The following is a 17,613-nucleotide window of genomic DNA, read 5'->3' on the forward strand; positions in this document are numbered from 1 at the left end:
GCCCCTAACCACTCTGCCTGCCTGCCTGATCGCCCCTAACTGCTCGCCTGCCTGCCTGATTGCCCCTAACCACCTCTGCCTTGGCCCCCGCCACCGCAGCTTCTTCCAGAAGGATGGCCGGAATGATGTCTGGCGTCTGTCTGGTCTAATTAGCATGTTACACTTTTATTATTATAGACTAGGGGCCCATTGCATGAATTCGTGTACCTTGAAAGGAACTGTGAGCCACGAGGCTGCAGTGGGCACCAGGGCGGGTCTCAGCCTATCCTTGGCACTCTTGCCGCGGCCCCTGGTCCCCTATCTGCCAGCAGCCCTGCTCCCGCTGCTGCTGTTCCCACGTGCTGCTGGCTCCGGCCTCACTCACACCCGCTGACGGTGCGGAGAGTTTGGGGCTGGCACCAGCAGTGGGTGTGAGTGGAGCCAGTGCCATCAGCGGGTGCAAGCAGTGGCTGCCGGCCCTGATCACCCCTGCTGCTAGCTCTGATCGCCCCTTAGGAGCAGGGGGAGGTGGAGAAGCCCTGAGGGGCAATTGGGGCTGGAAGCCACTGCTCTTACCCGCTGCCAGTGCCAAGCGATCAGGGCTGGCACCGGGCGCTGACAGTAGTTACGAGCAGTGGCTCTGGCACTGGCAGCGAGTGCGAGCAGAGCCAGCGCCGGCAGCAGGCATGAGCACCAGGTGGGACTGTAGTGCGCAAGAGCAAAGAATTTTCAGTAGCCACCAGAGGCTCGCCCCAATGACAGCAACCGGTGCCCCGCCTTGGTCTGGAGCCCCCACTCACCTGCTCCACCATCCCGCCACAGCTGCTGTCCTCCATGTTCCACGCGCGCCCCCTGGTGGTCAGCGCATGTCATAGTGACCAGTTGTTAGGTTGTTCGGCCATTTGGTCTATTTGTATATTGGCCTTCTATTATGTAGGATAGACAAGAGGCCCGGTGCATGAAATTCATGCACGGGTGTGGTCCTAGGCCTGGCCAGTGATCGAAGTGTGAGCATCTGGCATGGAAGGGCAGGTCCCAGCTGACCTCTGGGCCCTGGGAAGCACCTGGGCCCCCTGGGCCCCCTGGCCCCCACACACACCCCTCTGCCTGAGTCACGGCGCCTGAGTCCCCATGCAGAGATGCAGTGAGCATGGCCGGATGCCGCAGGCTGGGGTGCAGCATGGGACTCTGGGCCACCCAGTGGCACTGCACGGAAGCCAGGCAGGCAGTGCACTTTCTCCTGGTCAGCCTCACAGACTGGCTCCTGCAAGAACCCACAAGGAGCTCAGTTGGCCTCCGTGGTCCTGGCAGTTGCAGCCCGGCTCACCTAGAAGAGGCCACGTGGATGCAGGGCGGGCTCCTTGCGGGTGCCCCGCACCTGAGCATGGGGGCTTCTCTGGCACACAAGCCCTGGGGTCCTGGGGGAGGGTAGCAGGGGAAGTGAGAGCTAGCTCAGCAGACACCCCACATTCTCACTGCACCTTCGTCCCCATCACCCCCGCCCCCAGGTAGCCAGTGAGAGGTCGCAGGCCCCGCCCCCATCTCCCACCCCCCCCTCGCTCAGGCGCTGCGGGGAAGTTGGTCACCACCAACCAACCCCAGTTCCCTATCCCAGCCCGGGGCTCGGCCCCAATCAGGCGATCAGGGCCTGCCGGTTGCTGGTCACTGTCTGCAGGGTGATCATTCGGGATTGGGCACCCCACCCAGCTCCCTCAGTGCCTGGGAGCCAGGCAGCAGCCCTGTCCCCACCCCACGCCCCCCCCCCACCGGCCACCACCATGGGTCGCTGTCTATGGGATGATTGGTTGGTGCCAGGCCCCCTGCCCAGCTCCCTCGGTGCCTGGGAGCCAGGTGACAGCCCTGCCACCGCGGCTGCTGATCTCTGTCTGTGGCGTGATCAGCAGGGCAATCAGAACCCCACTCACAGCCACCTTGGCCTGGCCCCGCCTGCTCACCTGCTCCACCATCCTGCCGCAGTGCCTCTCTTGTCGGGGCCCTTCAGTGCTAGCAGCGCCTCCACTGCTAGCAGCGCCTCCACTGCCACCCGCTGCCAACGCCACATCGCCGACACCCACCATGTTCCGTGCCACCCCCTGGTGGTCAGCACACATCATAGCAAGCAGTCGAACTCCCAGTCGAGGGGACAATTTGCATATTAGGCTTTTATTATATAGGTGGATAATATTAGCTCACTTCTTTGCCTGTAAAGAATTATAAAATACTAGTGGCCCAGTGCACGAAATTTGTGCACGGGGGAGGGGATGTTCCTCAGCCCTGCCTGCACCCTCTCCAACCTGGCACCCCTCGAAGGATGTCCTACTGCCGGTTTACAGGTATCGGGCCTAAACTGGCAGTCGGACATCCCTCTCGCAATCCAAGACTGCTGGCTCCTAACTGCTCACCTGCCTGCCTGTCTGCCTGATTGCCCCTAACCACTCTGCCTGCCGGCCTGCTCGCCCCCAACTGCCCCCGCCGCCGGCCTGCTTGCCCCCAACTGCCCCCCTGCTGGCCTGCTCACTCCAAACTGTTCCCCCTGCTGTCCTGATCACTTCCAACTGTCCCCCACTGATGGCCTGCTTACCCCCAACAGCCCTGCCCCCCACCAGTCTGATCACCCACAACTGCCCTCCCCTCTTGGCCTCTAACCGCCTCTACCTCGGCCCCACCACCATGGCTTTGTCCAGAAGGTCTCCCAGTCTAATTAGCATATTACCCTTTTATTAGTATAGATAGAGGCCTGGTGCACGGGTGGAGGCCGGCTGGTTTGCCCTGAAGGGTGTCCCGAATCAGGGTGGGGGTTCCCTTGGGGCATGAGGCAGCCTGGGCGAGGGGCCTATGGTAGTTTGCAGGCCGGCCACACCTCCATGGGGTGAGGGTCCAGCCTGGGTGAGGGGCTGAGGGCTGTTTTCAATCTGGCCACACCCCCTTCAGGGTGGGGTCCCCACTAGGGTACCTGGCCAGCCTGGTGAGGGGCTGATGGCTGTTTGCAGGCTGGCCACAGCCCCAGGCAACCCAGGTTCCCAGACCCTCCTTGAGCGGAGGCCACAGCGGCTGGAAGCAGGTATCTGGGGTTTATTTATCTTCTATAATTGAAACTTTGTAGCCTTGAGCAGAGCCCACAGCTGGCCAGGGCAGGCAGGAAGCTTGGCTTCCTTCATCGCCAGGAGCAACCCAAACCTCCTGTTCGCTCCAGCTCCATGGCCGCTGCCATCTTGGTTGGGTTTATTTGCATACTTGCTCCTGATTGGCTGGTGCCCGTGGCTTTGTGGGCATGACTTGGTGTAGCCAAGGTACGGTCAATTTGCATGTTTCTCTTTTATTAGATAAGACAACAGGCCCGGTGCACAAAAATTTGTGCACTCCGGGGTAGGGGGTCCCTCAGCCCGGCCTGTGCCCTCTCGCAGTCTGGGACCCCTCGGGGGTGACCACTTGCGGGCTTAGGCCTGCTTCCCAGGGGATTGGGCCTAAGATGGCAATCAGACATCCCTCTGACAGCCCGGCAGCCCTCGGGGAATGTCCATTTGCCAGCGGGGAGCAGACCTAAGCTGCAGTCAGACATCATTAGCGCTGCTGAGGAGGCAGGAGAGGCTCCCACCACCACCGCTGTACTGGCAGCCATCAGCCTGGCTTGTGGCTGAGCAGAGCTCCCCCCTGTGAGAGTGCACTGACGACCAGGGGGCAGCTCCTCTATTGAGCATCTGCCCCCTGGTGGTCAGTGTGTGTCATAGTAACCAGTCATTCCCAGTCTTTCTGCTGTTAGGGTCAATTTGCATATTACCATTTTATGATATAGGATAGAGGCCTGGTGCACAGGTGGGGGCCGACTGGTTTGCCCTGAAGGGTGTCCCGGATCAGGGTGGGGGTCCCTCTTGGGTGCCTGGCCAGCCTGGATGATGGGCTGATGGCTGTTTGCAGCTGGTCACACCCCCTTCGGGGTGGGGGTCCCCACTGGGGTGCCTGGCCAGCCTGGATGAGGGGCTGAGGGCCGTTTTCAGGCTGGCGGGTGACTGAAGCTCCCAGCCTCTTTTTTTTTTTCTTTTTTTCTATTTTATTCTGGGATTTATTTACCTTCTATACCTGTCACTGGAGCTGAGAGCCTGCTCCAGCTCTGAGGCCCGGCTACAGCTGTGAGGCCGTGGCTGGCTGAAAGCAGGTATCTGGGTTTGTTTAGCTTCTATAATTGAAACTCTGTTGCCATCACTGGCGCTCTAAGCTCTGAGGTCGTGGCTAGCTGAAAGCAGGTATCTGGGATTTGTTTAGCTTCTATAATTGAAACATTGTTGCTTCTGGAGCTCAGAGCTGGGCTGCGGCAGGCAGGGAACCTTGGCTTCCTCCATCACTGGAGCAAGCAAGCCTCATGTTCGCTTCAGCTGCATGGCTGCCGGCCGCCATCTTTGTTGGCTGTTAATTTGCATATCCTGCTGATTAGCCAATGGGAAGCATAGCGGAGGTATGGTTAATTACCATGTTTGTCTATTATTAGATAGGATGAGTATTAGGGGCCCTTAGAGAGATAACCAAATCTAACCCCTCTTTCATTGTAGTCTTAAAACTTGTTAAATTGTGTAATGTTTCAGACATCTACAAGAGAAATGAATACCCGTATACCATTGCCCAGCTTCAACAGTGATTAATTCAGAGTCATTCTAGGTTCATCTAGAAACATCTTTTTCTAACTCAGGATTATTTGTAAACGAATCCCAGATATCAGATCATTTTAGCCTCTCTAAAAGGAAGGGGCATTCCAGTAGCCTGACATTGGTACTGGTACCAATGTCAGGCCATTGGGCTGTAGAGTCAGTATGTGGTGACTGTCAACAAATGTAACTTCTCAAAAACTCAGTTGGGGTGGAAATTGAATATCTTTTAAAGTTTAATGTTCTAGTTCTTCTTAGTAAATTTCTATCAAAATCATTCAGAAATTCTATCTTATAGAATTTTATTATTTGTAAATCACAGAAGATGTAACATATTTAGAATTTTTCATCCCAGGATTTTATTTATTTACTTATTTTTTAAAATTGATTTTATTCCTTAAAGTATTACAAAGGGTATTACATATGTGTCCTTTTTTTCCCCCCCTCCCTGCCGCCCTTGACAATCCCCTGGCCTCCCCTATCCCCCAGTGTCTTATGTCCATTGGTTATGCTTATATGCATGCATACAAGTCCTTTGGTTGATCTCTTATCCCCCTCCCTCCTGCCCCCCAACCCTCCCCGGCCTTCCCACTGCAGTTTGAGGCAGCTCTGCCTCTGTATCTATTATTGTTCATCCTATCTAATAAAAGAGAAACATGGTAATTGGTGTACGACCGCTACCCTTCCCACTGGCTAATCAGGGCGATATGCAAATTAACTGCCAGCCAAGGTGGCGGCCAGCAGCCAGGCAGCTTGAAACTAACATGAGGCTTGCTTGCTTCAGTGACAGAGGACTCCAACGTTCCCCGCCTGCCGCTGCAGGCCTCTGAGCTGGCAGTTTGAAACATAGTTACAAAAATAGAAGCTAAACAAAACCCCAGAAACCAGCTTTCAGCTAGCCGGGATCTCAGACCTGGAGTTGATACAGAGTTTCGATTGTAGAACCTAAACAAACCAGATACCTGCTTTCAGGAGCAGAGGCCTAAGAGCTGGAGCCTCAGAGCTAAAGCAGGCTCAGAATAAAAAAAAGAAAAAAGAAAAAAAGGAGCAGTTGGGAGCTTCAGTCCCAGCCTGAAAACAGCCCTCAGCCCCTCACCCAGACTGGCCAGGCACCCCAGTGGGGACCCCCACCCTGAAGGGTGTGTGACCAGCTGCAAACAGCCATCATCCCCTCATCCAGGCTGGCCAGGCACCTCAGTGGGGACCCCCACCCTGATCCGGGACACCCTTCAGGGCAAACCAGCCAGCCTGCACCCATGCACCAGGCCTCTACCCTATATAGTAAAAGGGTAATATGCCACCCAGCACCGGGATCAGCGGAGCCGCGAGGTCTCCCGACACTGGGATCAGCATGACAGGGGGCAGCGCCCAAACCCCCTGATCGCCTTGTGGCTCTGCGTGTGACAGGGGGCGGAGCCACAACCTCCCTATCGGCCTTGCTCTGTTCCTGACAGGGGAAGGGCCCCAACCCCCTGATCGGCCCTGCTCTGTGCCTGATAGGGGGGAGCTCCCCAACCTCCTAATTGCCCTGCGGCTCTGTGTGTGACAGGGTGTGGTGCCCCAACTCCCCCACCCCACGGGCCCTGCTCTGTGTGTGACAGGGTAGAGCCATAATCTCCCCATCGGCCCTACCCTGAGTGTGAGAGTGGTGGCGCCCCAACCCCCTGATCGGCCCTGCTCTGTGGGTGATAGAGGGTGGCGCCCCAACACCCCCACCCCACGGGCCCTGCTCTGTGTGTGATGGGGTAGAGCCATAACCTCCCCATCAGCCCTGCCCTGAGTGTGACAGTGGCGGCGCCCCAACCCCCTGATCAGCCCTGCTCTGTGTGCGACAGGGGGGAGCTCCCCAACCCCCTGATGGGCCCTGCTCTGTGCGTGACAGGGGGCAGCGCCCCAACCCCCTGATTGGCCCTGCTTTGTGCATGACAGGGGGCAGCGCCCCAACCCCCTGATTGGTCCTGCTCTGTGCGTGACGGGGTGGCGCCGCAACCTCCCCCTCGACCCTGCCTTGAGTGTGACAGGGGGCGGTGCCCCAACCCCCCAATCGGCCCTACCCTGAGCGTGACTGAGGGTGGCATTGCAACCTCCCAATCCGCCCTGCTCTGTGCATGACAGGGGGCGGCGCCCCAATTCCCCAATTGGCCCTGCTCTGAGCCCAACCAGGGGCTGCACCTAGGGATTAGGCCTGCCCTCTGCCACCCGGGAGCAGGCCTAAGCCAGCCGGTTGTTATCTCCCGAGGGGTCCCAGACTGCGAGAGGGCACAGGCCGGGCTGAGGGACCCCCCCTCCCCCCCGAGTGCACAAATTTTTGTGCACCGGGCCTCTAGTAAGTTTATAATGGTCTTTATTATCCATGAATGAGTGAGATCATGTGGTATTTTTCCGTCATTGACTGGCTTATTTCACTTAGCATAATGCTCTCCAGTTTCATCCATGCCGTTGCAAATGGTAAGAGTTCCTTCTTTTTTAGAGCAGCATAGTATTCCATCGTGTAGATGTACCACAGTTTTCTAATCCATTCATCTACTGATGGGCACTTAGGCTGTTTCCAGATCTTAGCTATGATGAATTGTGCTGCTATGAACATAGGGGTGCATATATCATTTCTGATTGGTGTTTCTGGTTTCTTGGGATATATTCCTAGAAGAGGGATCACAGGGTCAAATGGGAGTTCCATTTTCAGTTTTTGAGGAAACTCCATACTGTCTTCCATAGTGGCTGCACCAGTCTGCATTCCCACCAGCAGTGCACGAGTGTTCCTTTTTCTCCACATCCTCTCCAGCACTTGTCGTTTGTTGATTTGTTGATGATAGCCATTCTGACAGGTGTGAGATGATACCTCATTGTTGTTTTGATTTGCATCTCTTGGATGATTAGTGACTTTGAACATGTTTCATATGTCTCTTGGCTTTCTGAATGTCCTCTTTTGAAAGGTGTCTATTTAGATCCTTTGCCCATTTTTTGATTGGATTGTTTATCTTCCTTTTGTTAAGTTGTATGAGTTCCCTATAAATTTTGGAGATTAGGCCCTTATCAGATATGACATTGACAAATATGTTTTCCCACGCAGTGGGTTTTCTTGTTGTTTTGTTGATGGTTTCTTTTGCTGTGCAGAAGCTTTTTGTTTTAATGTAGTCCCATTTGTTCATTTTCTCTTTAGTTTCAAGTGCCCTAGGAGCTGTATCGGTGAAGAAATTGCTTCGGCATATGTCTGAGATTTTATTGCCTTTGGATTCTTCTAGAATTTTTATGGTTTCCCGTCGTACATTTAAGTCCTTTATCCATTTTGAGTTTATTTTTGTGTATGGTATAAGTTGGTGGTCTAGTTTCATTTTCTTGCATATATCTGTCCAATTTTCCCAACACCATTTACTGAAGAGACTATCTTTACTCCATTGTATGTTCTTGCCCCCTTTGTCAAATATTAATTGAGCATATTGGTTCGGGCCAATTTCTGGGCTCTCTATTCTATTCCATTGATCTATATGCCTGTTCTTGTGCCAGTACCAGGTAGTTTTGAGAACAGTGGCTTTGTAATACATCTTGATATCTGGTATTGAGATCCCACCTACTTTGTTCCTTCTCAGGATTGCTGCAGCTCTTTGGGGTCTTTTTTTATTCCAGATGAATTTTTAGAGAGTTCGTTCTAGATCTGTGAAGTATGCCGTTGGTATTTTAATGGAAAGTGCATTGAATTTATAGATTGCTTTGGGTAGTATGGACATTTTAATGATGTTGATTCTACCAATCCATGAACACGGTATGTTCTTCCATCTGTTTATGTCTTCCTCTATCTCTTTTTTCAACGTCCTGTAGTTTTCTGAGTAGAGGTCTTTTACCTCTTTAGTTAAGTTTATTCCTAGGTAGCTTAATTTTTTTGGTGCGATGGTAAATGGGATTGTTTTTATAATCTCTCTTTCTTAAAGTTCACTATTGGTGTATAGAAATGCCTCAGATTTCTTGGGGTTAATTTTGTATCCTGCTACCTTGCCAAATTCATGTATAAAGTCTAGTAGCTTTTTGATGGAGTCTCTAGGGTTTTGTATGTATAATATCATGTCGTCTGCAAATAAGGACAGTTTTACTTCCTCTTTTCCAATTTGGATGCCTTTTATTTCTTCTTCTTGCCTAATTGCAATGGCTAATACTTCCAGTACTATGTTGAACAGGAGTGGTGAGAGTGGGCATCCCTGTCTTGTTCCTGTTCTTAGGGGAAATGGTGTTAGTTTTTGTCCATTGAGTATGATGTTGGCTGTGGGCCTGTCATATATAGCTTTTATTATGTTGAGGTATGATCCTTGTACTCCCGCCTTGCTGAGAGTTTTTATCAAAAATGTGTTGAATTTTGTCAAATGCTTTTTCTGCATCAATTGATATGACCGTGTGGTTTTTTTCTTTCAATTTGTTTATGTGATGTATCACGTTTATTGATTTGTGGATATTGTACCATCCTTGCATCCCTGGGATAAATCCTACTTGGTCATGGTGTATGATCTTTCTGATGTACTGCTGGATCCGATTTGCTAAGATTTTGTTGAGGATTTTGGCATCTTTGTTCATGAGGGATATTGGCCTGTAATTCTCTTTCATTGTGTTGTCTTTACCTGGTTTTGGTATTAGGGTGATGCTGGCTTCATAGAATGAGCTTGGAAGTGTTCCTTCCTCTTGAATTTTTTGTAGTAGTCTGAGGAAGATAGGTTTTAGTTCTTCCTTGAATGTTTGGTAAAACTCCCCTGTGAAGCCGTCTGGTCCTGGGCTTTTGTTTGATGGAAGCTGTTTGATGACTGCTTCAATTTCTTCCATAGTTATTGGCCTATTGAGATTTTTAGATTCTTCCTGATTGAATTTTGGAAGGTTGTATTTTTCTAGGTATTTGTCCATTTCCTCCAGGTTGTCTAGTTTGTTGGAGTAGAGCTGTCCATAGTATTTATTAGCAATCATTTGTATTTCTGTGGGATCTGTTGTTATTTCGCCTCTATCGTTTCTGATTTTGTTTATTTGGGTCCTCTCTCTTTGTTTCTTGGTGAGCCTGGCTAGAGGTTTGTCAATCTTGTTTATCCTTTCAAAGAACCAGCTCTTGGTTTCATTGATTTTCTGTATTGTTATTTTGGTTTCTATGTCATTTATTTCTGCTCTAATCTTTATTGTCTCCTTCCTTCTGCTCAGTCTGGGGTTTTCTTGTTGCTCTCTTTCTAATTCTTTGAGTTGTAGAGTTAGATGATTTACTACCATTTTTTCTTGCTTTTTGAGGTAGGTCTGTAGAGCTATAAACTTCCCTCTCAGGACTGCTCTCATTGTGTCCCATAGGTTTTGGACTGTTGTGTTTTCATTGTCATTAGTTTCCAGGATGTTTTTAATTTCTTCTTTGATCTCATTGGTAACCCAATCAACATTTAATAACATGCTATTCAGCTTCCAAGTGTTTGAGTATTTTGGGTTGTTTTTATTGTAGTTTATTTTTAATATTATCCCATTATGGTCTGAGAAGATGCTTGGCATGATTTCAATCTTCTTGAATTTGGGGAGACTTTGTTTGTGACCCAGTATGTGGTCTATTTTTAATCTGTCCCATGAGCACTTGAGTAGAATGTATATTCCGTGGCTGTGGGGTGAAGTGTTCTGAAGATGTCAATTAAGTCCATCTGATCTAGTGAGTCATTTAGGATTGCTGTTTCTTTGCTGATTGTTTGTCTAGAGGACTTATCCAGTGCTGTCAGTGGTGTATTAAAGTCCCCTACTATGATTGTATTGTTGTCGATCTCTCCTTTGATATCTTCCAGGAGTTTTTTTATGAATTTGGGTGCTCCTGCATTGGGTGCATATATGTTTACCAGGGTTATATCTTCTTGTTGTATTGATCCCTTTAGTATTATGAAGTGGCCTTCCTTACCTCTTGTTATGGCCTTCACTTTGAGGTCTATTTTGTCCGATATAAGTATTGCTACCCCAACTTTCTTTTCCTTTCCATTTGCCTTAAAGATATTTTTCCATCCCTTCACTTTCAGTTTGTGTGAATCCCTTCTAATGAGGTGGGTCTCTTGTAGACAGCAGATGTATGGGTCATGTTTTTTTATCCATTCAGCCACTCAATGTCTTTTGGTTGGAGCATTGAGTCCGTTTACGTTTAAAGTTATTATTAAAAGGTACTTGTTTGTAGCCATTTCTTTTGTGTGTGTGTGTGGCTGTTTTCTTTCTGAGCTTTTTATTTCTTCTTTTTACATCAGTCCCTTTAGCATTTCTTGCATTGTTGGCTTGGTGGTGATAAACTCCCTTAGCCTTTTTTTGTCTGTGAAGCTTCTTATTTCCCCTTCAATTTTAAATGATAGACTGGCTGGATAGAGTATTCTTGGATTCAGTCCTTTGCTTTGCATCACTTTGTAAATTTCCGTCCATTCTTTTCTGGCCTGATGTGTTTCTGTTGAGAAATCATTTGATAATCTAATGGGAGATCCCTTGTATGTAACTTTCCGTCTCTCTCTTGCAGCCTGTAAGATTCTCTCTTTGTCCTGAACATTTGCCATGGTAATTATGATATGTCTTGGTGTGGGTCTTTTCGGGTTCACCTTGTTTGGGACTCTCTGGGCTTGTGTGACTTTTTTCTTCCCCACCTCAGGGAAGTTTTCTGATATTATTTCTTCGAATAGGTTTTCTAATCCTTGTTCATCTTTCTGTTGTTCTGGCACCCCTATTATTCGTATGTTGTTTTGTTTCATGTTGTCCCAAAGCTCCCTTAGGCTCTCCTCCTGTCTTTTAATTTCTTTTTCCAATTGCAGTACATTTTGGGTGTGTTTTGCTTCCTTGTCTTCTAATTCGGTCCTCCGCTTCTCCTAGTCTACTGTTGATACTTTCAATGGTATTTTTTATTGCAGCTATATCGCTCTTCATTTCTTCTTGGGTCTTACTTAAGTTGTTGATTTTTTCATCTGTTTCTTCTTGCTTCTTGTATATGTTGTTGATTTTTTCCTCCATCCAGTTTATACACTCTAAGACCCTTTTTCTGAATTCTTTTTCTGTCATGTTGCATGCCTCTGCATCACTTAGCCACTTTTCTGGCGAGTCCTACTTTTCTTTCCTTTGGGGGTTTCTTTGTCTACCCATGTTTGATCTCACTGACATATCTAGACGTTGAGTCGTTCAGTGGCTGCTCCCTGGGTGGCAGTGGCTCCTTGGGCTGTGGTTGCTCCTCAGGCGGTTGCGATAGCAGCTGCTCCTCAGTTGGCAGCAGCTCCTCTGGTGGGTGCTGTTCACAGCTTTGGTGGTTCTTCTGGCTGGTGGGGGGAGGCTTCACGTACAGCTGCTGTTCCTCAGAGGGTGTGGTGATCAGGAGGCTGCTGTTGCTTGGATCTGCTGCATTGATTTAAGGGCACATAATACAACATAGCAAGGCACAACATACCATGCACTGAACACAAGTATCCATCCCAGGATTTTAAAGTGCCTTTTCAATGTATTGATGGGTATTTTCATAACTTTTTTGTGGAGAGGTTATAAAAATAAAAATAAGTATTTAATGGGGGAAAAAAGGTATGGGCATTTTTTCTTATTAAGGACACAATGAGGTAATGAGCAAGAATCCCTTAATATCACATATTACCATCAATACTTTCACTATCAATGTCTCCTCATTTCTTTCTTTTCTTTTTAATCCTCACCCAAGGATGTTTTTTCCCCCACTAATTTTTAGAGAGATTAGAATGGAGAAAGCGAGGCAGAGGGAAACACCAATGTGAGAGAGACACATCAATTGGTTGCCTCCCACATACCCCCACTAGGGCCGGGAGCTTGCAACCAAGGTACATGCCTTTGACCGAAATCAAACCCAGGACCCTTCAGTCTGCAGGCAAATGCTCTGTCCACTGAGCCAAACTGGCTAGAGCCCCTCATTTCTTAAGTTTGTTTGAATTAGATCTGAATAATTTCTGCCTTGAGCTTGGTTGGTATAAGCTGCTTCTGTTGCTTCACATGCAGGTTTCCCCTCGTCTTTTCCTTGCAGTTTTTGTTTGCTTAAGAAATCAAGCTTGTGTGTCCTGTAGAGTTTCCCACAGTCTGGTTTTGTGTATTGCATCCCTGTGGTGTCATTCAATATGTGTCCCCACCCCCTGTATTTTCTGAAAATTCATAATTTGATCTAGAGGCATGATAAGATTTGGGGGTTTGGTTTTGTTTATTTGGTTTTGTTTTGGTGAGAAGACTTAAGAGGTGGTGTTAGTGTCCCTCCAGCAAGGACAGATTTGTCTGGTTGTCTCTCATTTTGTGATGCTTACTACTTAGAGCTGTTAACTCATTGGTATTTACTGAATGGGAAATGCTGTCATGTGTGTCAGTAGTTTGTTCCTTTTGTTCCTGAATAGCATCACATGTATGGCTGTCCCGCATTTTGTTCACCCATTTATCATTTGATGGCCATTTGGGTTGCTTCCAGTTTTTGTTTATTTAGAATATATTGCTGCTGTGAACACGTGCATACAAATTCTTGTGTGGACATGTTTTCATTTCAGGGTCAGAATTGCTGCATTGTGTGGTAAAGTTATGTTTAATGTTTTAAGAAACTGCCAAACAATACAGAAGTGCTGTATTGTTTACATTCGTGCCAGCAGTGTATGAGCAGCACATTTTCTCCACATCCTCACCAACACTTGTTTGTTTGTTTTTAATTATTATTATAGTGGATATAAAGTATCTCATTGTGGTTTTACTTTGTATTTCCCTAATGACTAATGATGTTGAGCATTTTTCATGGTCTTATTTGCATCCATATGTCTTTGGTGAACTGTATATTCCAATATTTGGCCCATTTTACTTTTTTTATTCTGACTTCTTTTGATTCGTAAGTGTTCTTTACAGATTCTGGACCCAAGTCCTTTATCAAATGTATGGTTTGCACATATTTTCTCCCAATATGGCTTGTCTTTTTATTTTTTAATGATATTTTTTAAACATACATGTTTTTTAATTTGATGACATCTATTTATCATTTTTCTTTCTCTCATTGAAGTGACTTGGCTTCTTTGTCAAAAATCAATTGGCCATCAATGTATTGGTTTATTTCTGAACCCTTGTCTGTTCCATTAATCTTTGTGTCCAACCTTATTCCAGCATCACACTGCGTTGATCACTGTTGCTTTAAAGTAAGTTTTGGCGTGGGAAGTGGGAGTCCCCCACCTTTATTCTTCCTTTCCACATTTGTTTTAACTCCTCTGGCACCTTTGCATATCCATGTAAATTGTAGAGTCAGCTTGTCAATTTCTGCAAAACAGCTTGCTAGGGTTTGGGGGAGAAATGCATTGAAGCTGTAGCTCAATTTGGGGAGAATTGCCATCTTAGCAATATTGAGTCTTCTGATCCATAGACATGGAGTATCTCTCCATTTATTTAGTTCTTTTCCCTTTTCCTCTTCTAGGACTATAGAGTTACAGTATGTTAGACTGTTTCATGTTGTCCCACACATTGCTCACACTCTATTTTTTTTCTTTTCTTTGTTGTCTATATTTCAGTTTAGATCATTTCCATTCACTCATGTTTCACTTCTTTTCTCTTCTGCTGAATCTAGTCTGCTAAGTCTATCCGATGAATTCTTAATTTCAGATAATATATTTTCCAATATTATAATGGTTCTTTTTTGCAGTTCTACTTCTCTGATGAAATCCTTGATTATTCCTCATTTTGTTCATCTTTTCTTCTAAATTCATTGCCTATTTACTGTAATTATTTTAAAATTTCTTGTCAGATAATTCCAACATTTAGATCTTCTGAGAGTCTGCTTCTGTTCACTCCCCCCCGCCCCCCCCCCCCACACACACACACACACACACCTCCCCTTGATCATGGGTCACATTTTTCTCTTTCCTTACCTGCTTTAATAATTTGGAGGGATGCCAGTCATTGTCTTTAAAAGAATTTATTTTTTCCCCCAGCAGACTGTTCTTTTCCTCTGTCTAGCAGCTAAGTTGAGGAGCTAATACTGTCATCCAGTCAGGAATTGGGATGGTTGGGGGTGGACTGCAGCATTAGTTTCCATTTATCCCAGGTTTCAGATGCCTTAGGGGAGAGCTCTGTCTGCGGTCAGTCTGCTGGGCTCCCAGCACCAGGAACTCTCTGCTGTCCATCCTGACCACGGGCTTGCACAGCGATGCTGCGGTGAGAGAACCGCAGAGTGAGCGTAACATGCCGTCTTTTCTTTTTTTTCTTCTTTTTATCCGCACCCAAGGATATGTTTTTATTGTGCACGCCCCGACTAAGGATTGAACTTGCAATTTAGGTATATATGCCCTGACTGGGAATTGAACCTGCCACCTTTTGTTGTATGGGACAATACTTCAACCAACTGAGCCACCTGGCAGGGCACGCCAGCTTTTTTTTAGAGAGTAGGGGTAACACACAAGCACTTCATCTGGTGAGAAACTTGAATCATCTTCATATTAAAACAAGAAACATTTATTGCAGAGTAAACTACAAAATTCACTTGACTTTTCCAATAAACAGAAGATGTCATCCATTCAACATCTGTCACATGCTCATCTGTGCCAGGTCCTGTGCTAACTCTCACGCTCACTGGTGGCCACTTGGAAGAATCTGAGGTGTCAGGTGCCACATATCTCCTGATGGCAGATCAAGGCTGGAACCTTATCTCTCTCTGCACTTCTCTCTCAACCTTCTCCTTCCTTACAGGTCACTCTGAAGACCAGATACAAGTGTCCTTGGCACCGGGCCATTTCTATGGGAATGGCCAGAGGCATTGTCATCCATAAAAGTGAGATGCCCTTTTAGGTGGGAGCTACTTACAGATCCTTTAACGCTTCAGGAAAGGAGAGTCCTCCATTAAGAACACTGTTCCAAGCATTCATACATGTGGCATGTTTTCTAATCTTTTTGCTATGTGTTTCCTTTTTTCTTTTTAGGTTTGGGAAAAGTTCTTAAGTTCTGAAACTCCACGGATTAATGTGTTTATGGCAGTGCCTACAATATACACCAAATTGATGGATTATTATGACAAGCATTTTACCCAACCGCATGTCCAGGATTTCGTGCGTGCCGTTTGTGAAGAAAAGATCAGGTAAATGAAAACAGTTCATCTTCCCATCCAGAAAGTATTATATATCAGCAAATAAAACTTATTTCTAACAAATCAGTTCTGCTGAGTTTTAGGAAGCAGTGTTTTCCACTTTGTTTAAAATATGCATCTACATATTTAAATCTACATTATATATCTGTGTGTATTCTATATCTATGTCTATCCTATCCTTCTGTAGGTCTACCTACATGTCTATCTCTATCTGTATTTTATCCATCTTTGTCTGTCTGTCTGTCTGTCTTGTGGCAGAGTTTGAAGGACGAGGATTAGGACAGTGAACTGATCATCTTGCTCTCATCCTTTCTGACCTACATTTGCATGCCCCCCAGCTCCTGCTGTATTATTTCCCTCCAACAGTCTGTGGCCCTTTGAAACTCTCCCTGCTGGGGCCCCATCACACCCCTCCTGACAGAGGTACACCAACACTTTTGGGTCTTTCAGTGGCAAGAAGTGTGCTCTGCACTCTCTTAGAAGCTGGTGGACTGAAAAGGGACCCACTCAGAGTGCGCACCTGAATGGGCAGTTTGGTGGGTTTTCACAGACCCAATAGACACATGTTGCAGACAGACATGACAAGCTATGTCTGAGGTGTGCACAACCTCTCAACACCACAGTGAGTGAGCTACTGGGCAAACGTGAATTTTAAATTCCAATGTATTTGTGTGTGTGTTTCTGTGGCCTCTGGGCCACTCTGTGCAGCTGATTCCTAGTTCTTAAGAACAAAGGAAGGGCAGCTTTGTTTTCCCTAAGAAAATTCTGGATTATCCAAGACAAATATTTGATAATGTTATGATTTTGCTCCACCGTTCCTTTGCTCTTCTATAAAGACGTTTTTGCGGAACTACAGCTCTTGTCTGATGTTGCCTGCTACCCGTCACCTAATGGCCCACCCTCTCATAAGCCATTGTGCGGTTCGGCAGCTATAGATGGAGGTGTCCATTGCTCAGCCACCAATACAAAAGCAGGATTAGGAGCACCCAACCCTGTAGAACCCATGGCAGAAATGATACCAGAGAGGGGAAACCAGGGTGATTTCTTGGTAACAGTGGCCCTGAGACCTCCCCTATTTAGGCTCATGGTGGGGGAGGTACTTGTGAGTTGTACACCTTTTGAGGAAACAGAGCAGTTGTTTCTTCTCTAGCTTGAACTAGAACCAAAAACTTCTTCCTTTCCACACATAATGCTTACATGACATGCTATACCCCAGAGTAGTTAGAGCTCTCAGATGTTAAATAAATGTCATTGTCACCATCGTGAGCCCTTCAGCGCAATCCAGTGTGTAGGACCTCTGAACATCCCTTAGCGGTGGACTGTCTCCTCTCATCTACCCCTCTTACCCCTCAGACTTGGTAGCAGTTTACCCATAATCTAAATTCTGTCATAATCATCTTATTATTACTGTTATTTTGGATTGTTTGTGAACAGCATGTTAATTATTTGCAGAGTGTCATCAAAGACCCTAAAATTATTTTTTTCTTTTACCTTGATTATTCATTCCTTTTGAAGACCTATTTACATTCTAAAATATACCCAACAAGTTCTTTTCAAAGAACAAAGTTAAATTCTAGCCCCCAACTATGGTTTTTATCATGAATCTTAAAATAGTGACTTTTTTTATTGTACTGAAGATTGTTGTCACCAGAAGCTAAGGCTGCCTTTGGTTTGCCGGGTAGGTTGATGGTTTCGGGATCAGCTGCTCTGCCCCTGCCTGTACTAGAGAAGTGGAAGAACATCACAGGCCACACTCTGCTGGAGAGGTATGGGATGACGGAGATCGGCATGGCCCTGTCCAACCCCCTGACCGTAGCAGCTCGCTTGCCAGGTACACAAAGTGCCTTCTTAGGGTGCTGGCAGGGTAGCCATGGCCTGTCCCTCTGGGCACTCATTTTATCCCCAGTGGCCAGTTAAGGCTAGGACAGAAAATTG

At 47.0% G+C, this 17,613-nt stretch overlaps 1 protein-coding gene across 1 annotated transcript in view; it reads left to right on the forward strand.

Moving 5' to 3' along the window:
* Positions 1–17,613, forward strand: part of ACSF3 (acyl-CoA synthetase family member 3) — a 77,777-nt gene that overhangs the window by 15,758 nt on the left and 44,406 nt on the right. The window contains exons 4-5 of the mRNA XM_081107470.1: positions 15,515–15,669; positions 17,361–17,509. Of these exons, the coding sequence (XP_080963596.1) occupies positions 15,515–15,669; positions 17,361–17,509 (304 nt within the window). The remainder of the gene's footprint in view (positions 1–15,514; positions 15,670–17,360; positions 17,510–17,613) is intronic.

This window comes from Myotis nattereri, assembly GCF_964212035.1.
Source record: "Myotis nattereri genome assembly, chromosome: 15".
In the NCBI taxonomy this organism is placed as follows: domain Eukaryota; kingdom Metazoa; phylum Chordata; class Mammalia; order Chiroptera; family Vespertilionidae; genus Myotis; species Myotis nattereri.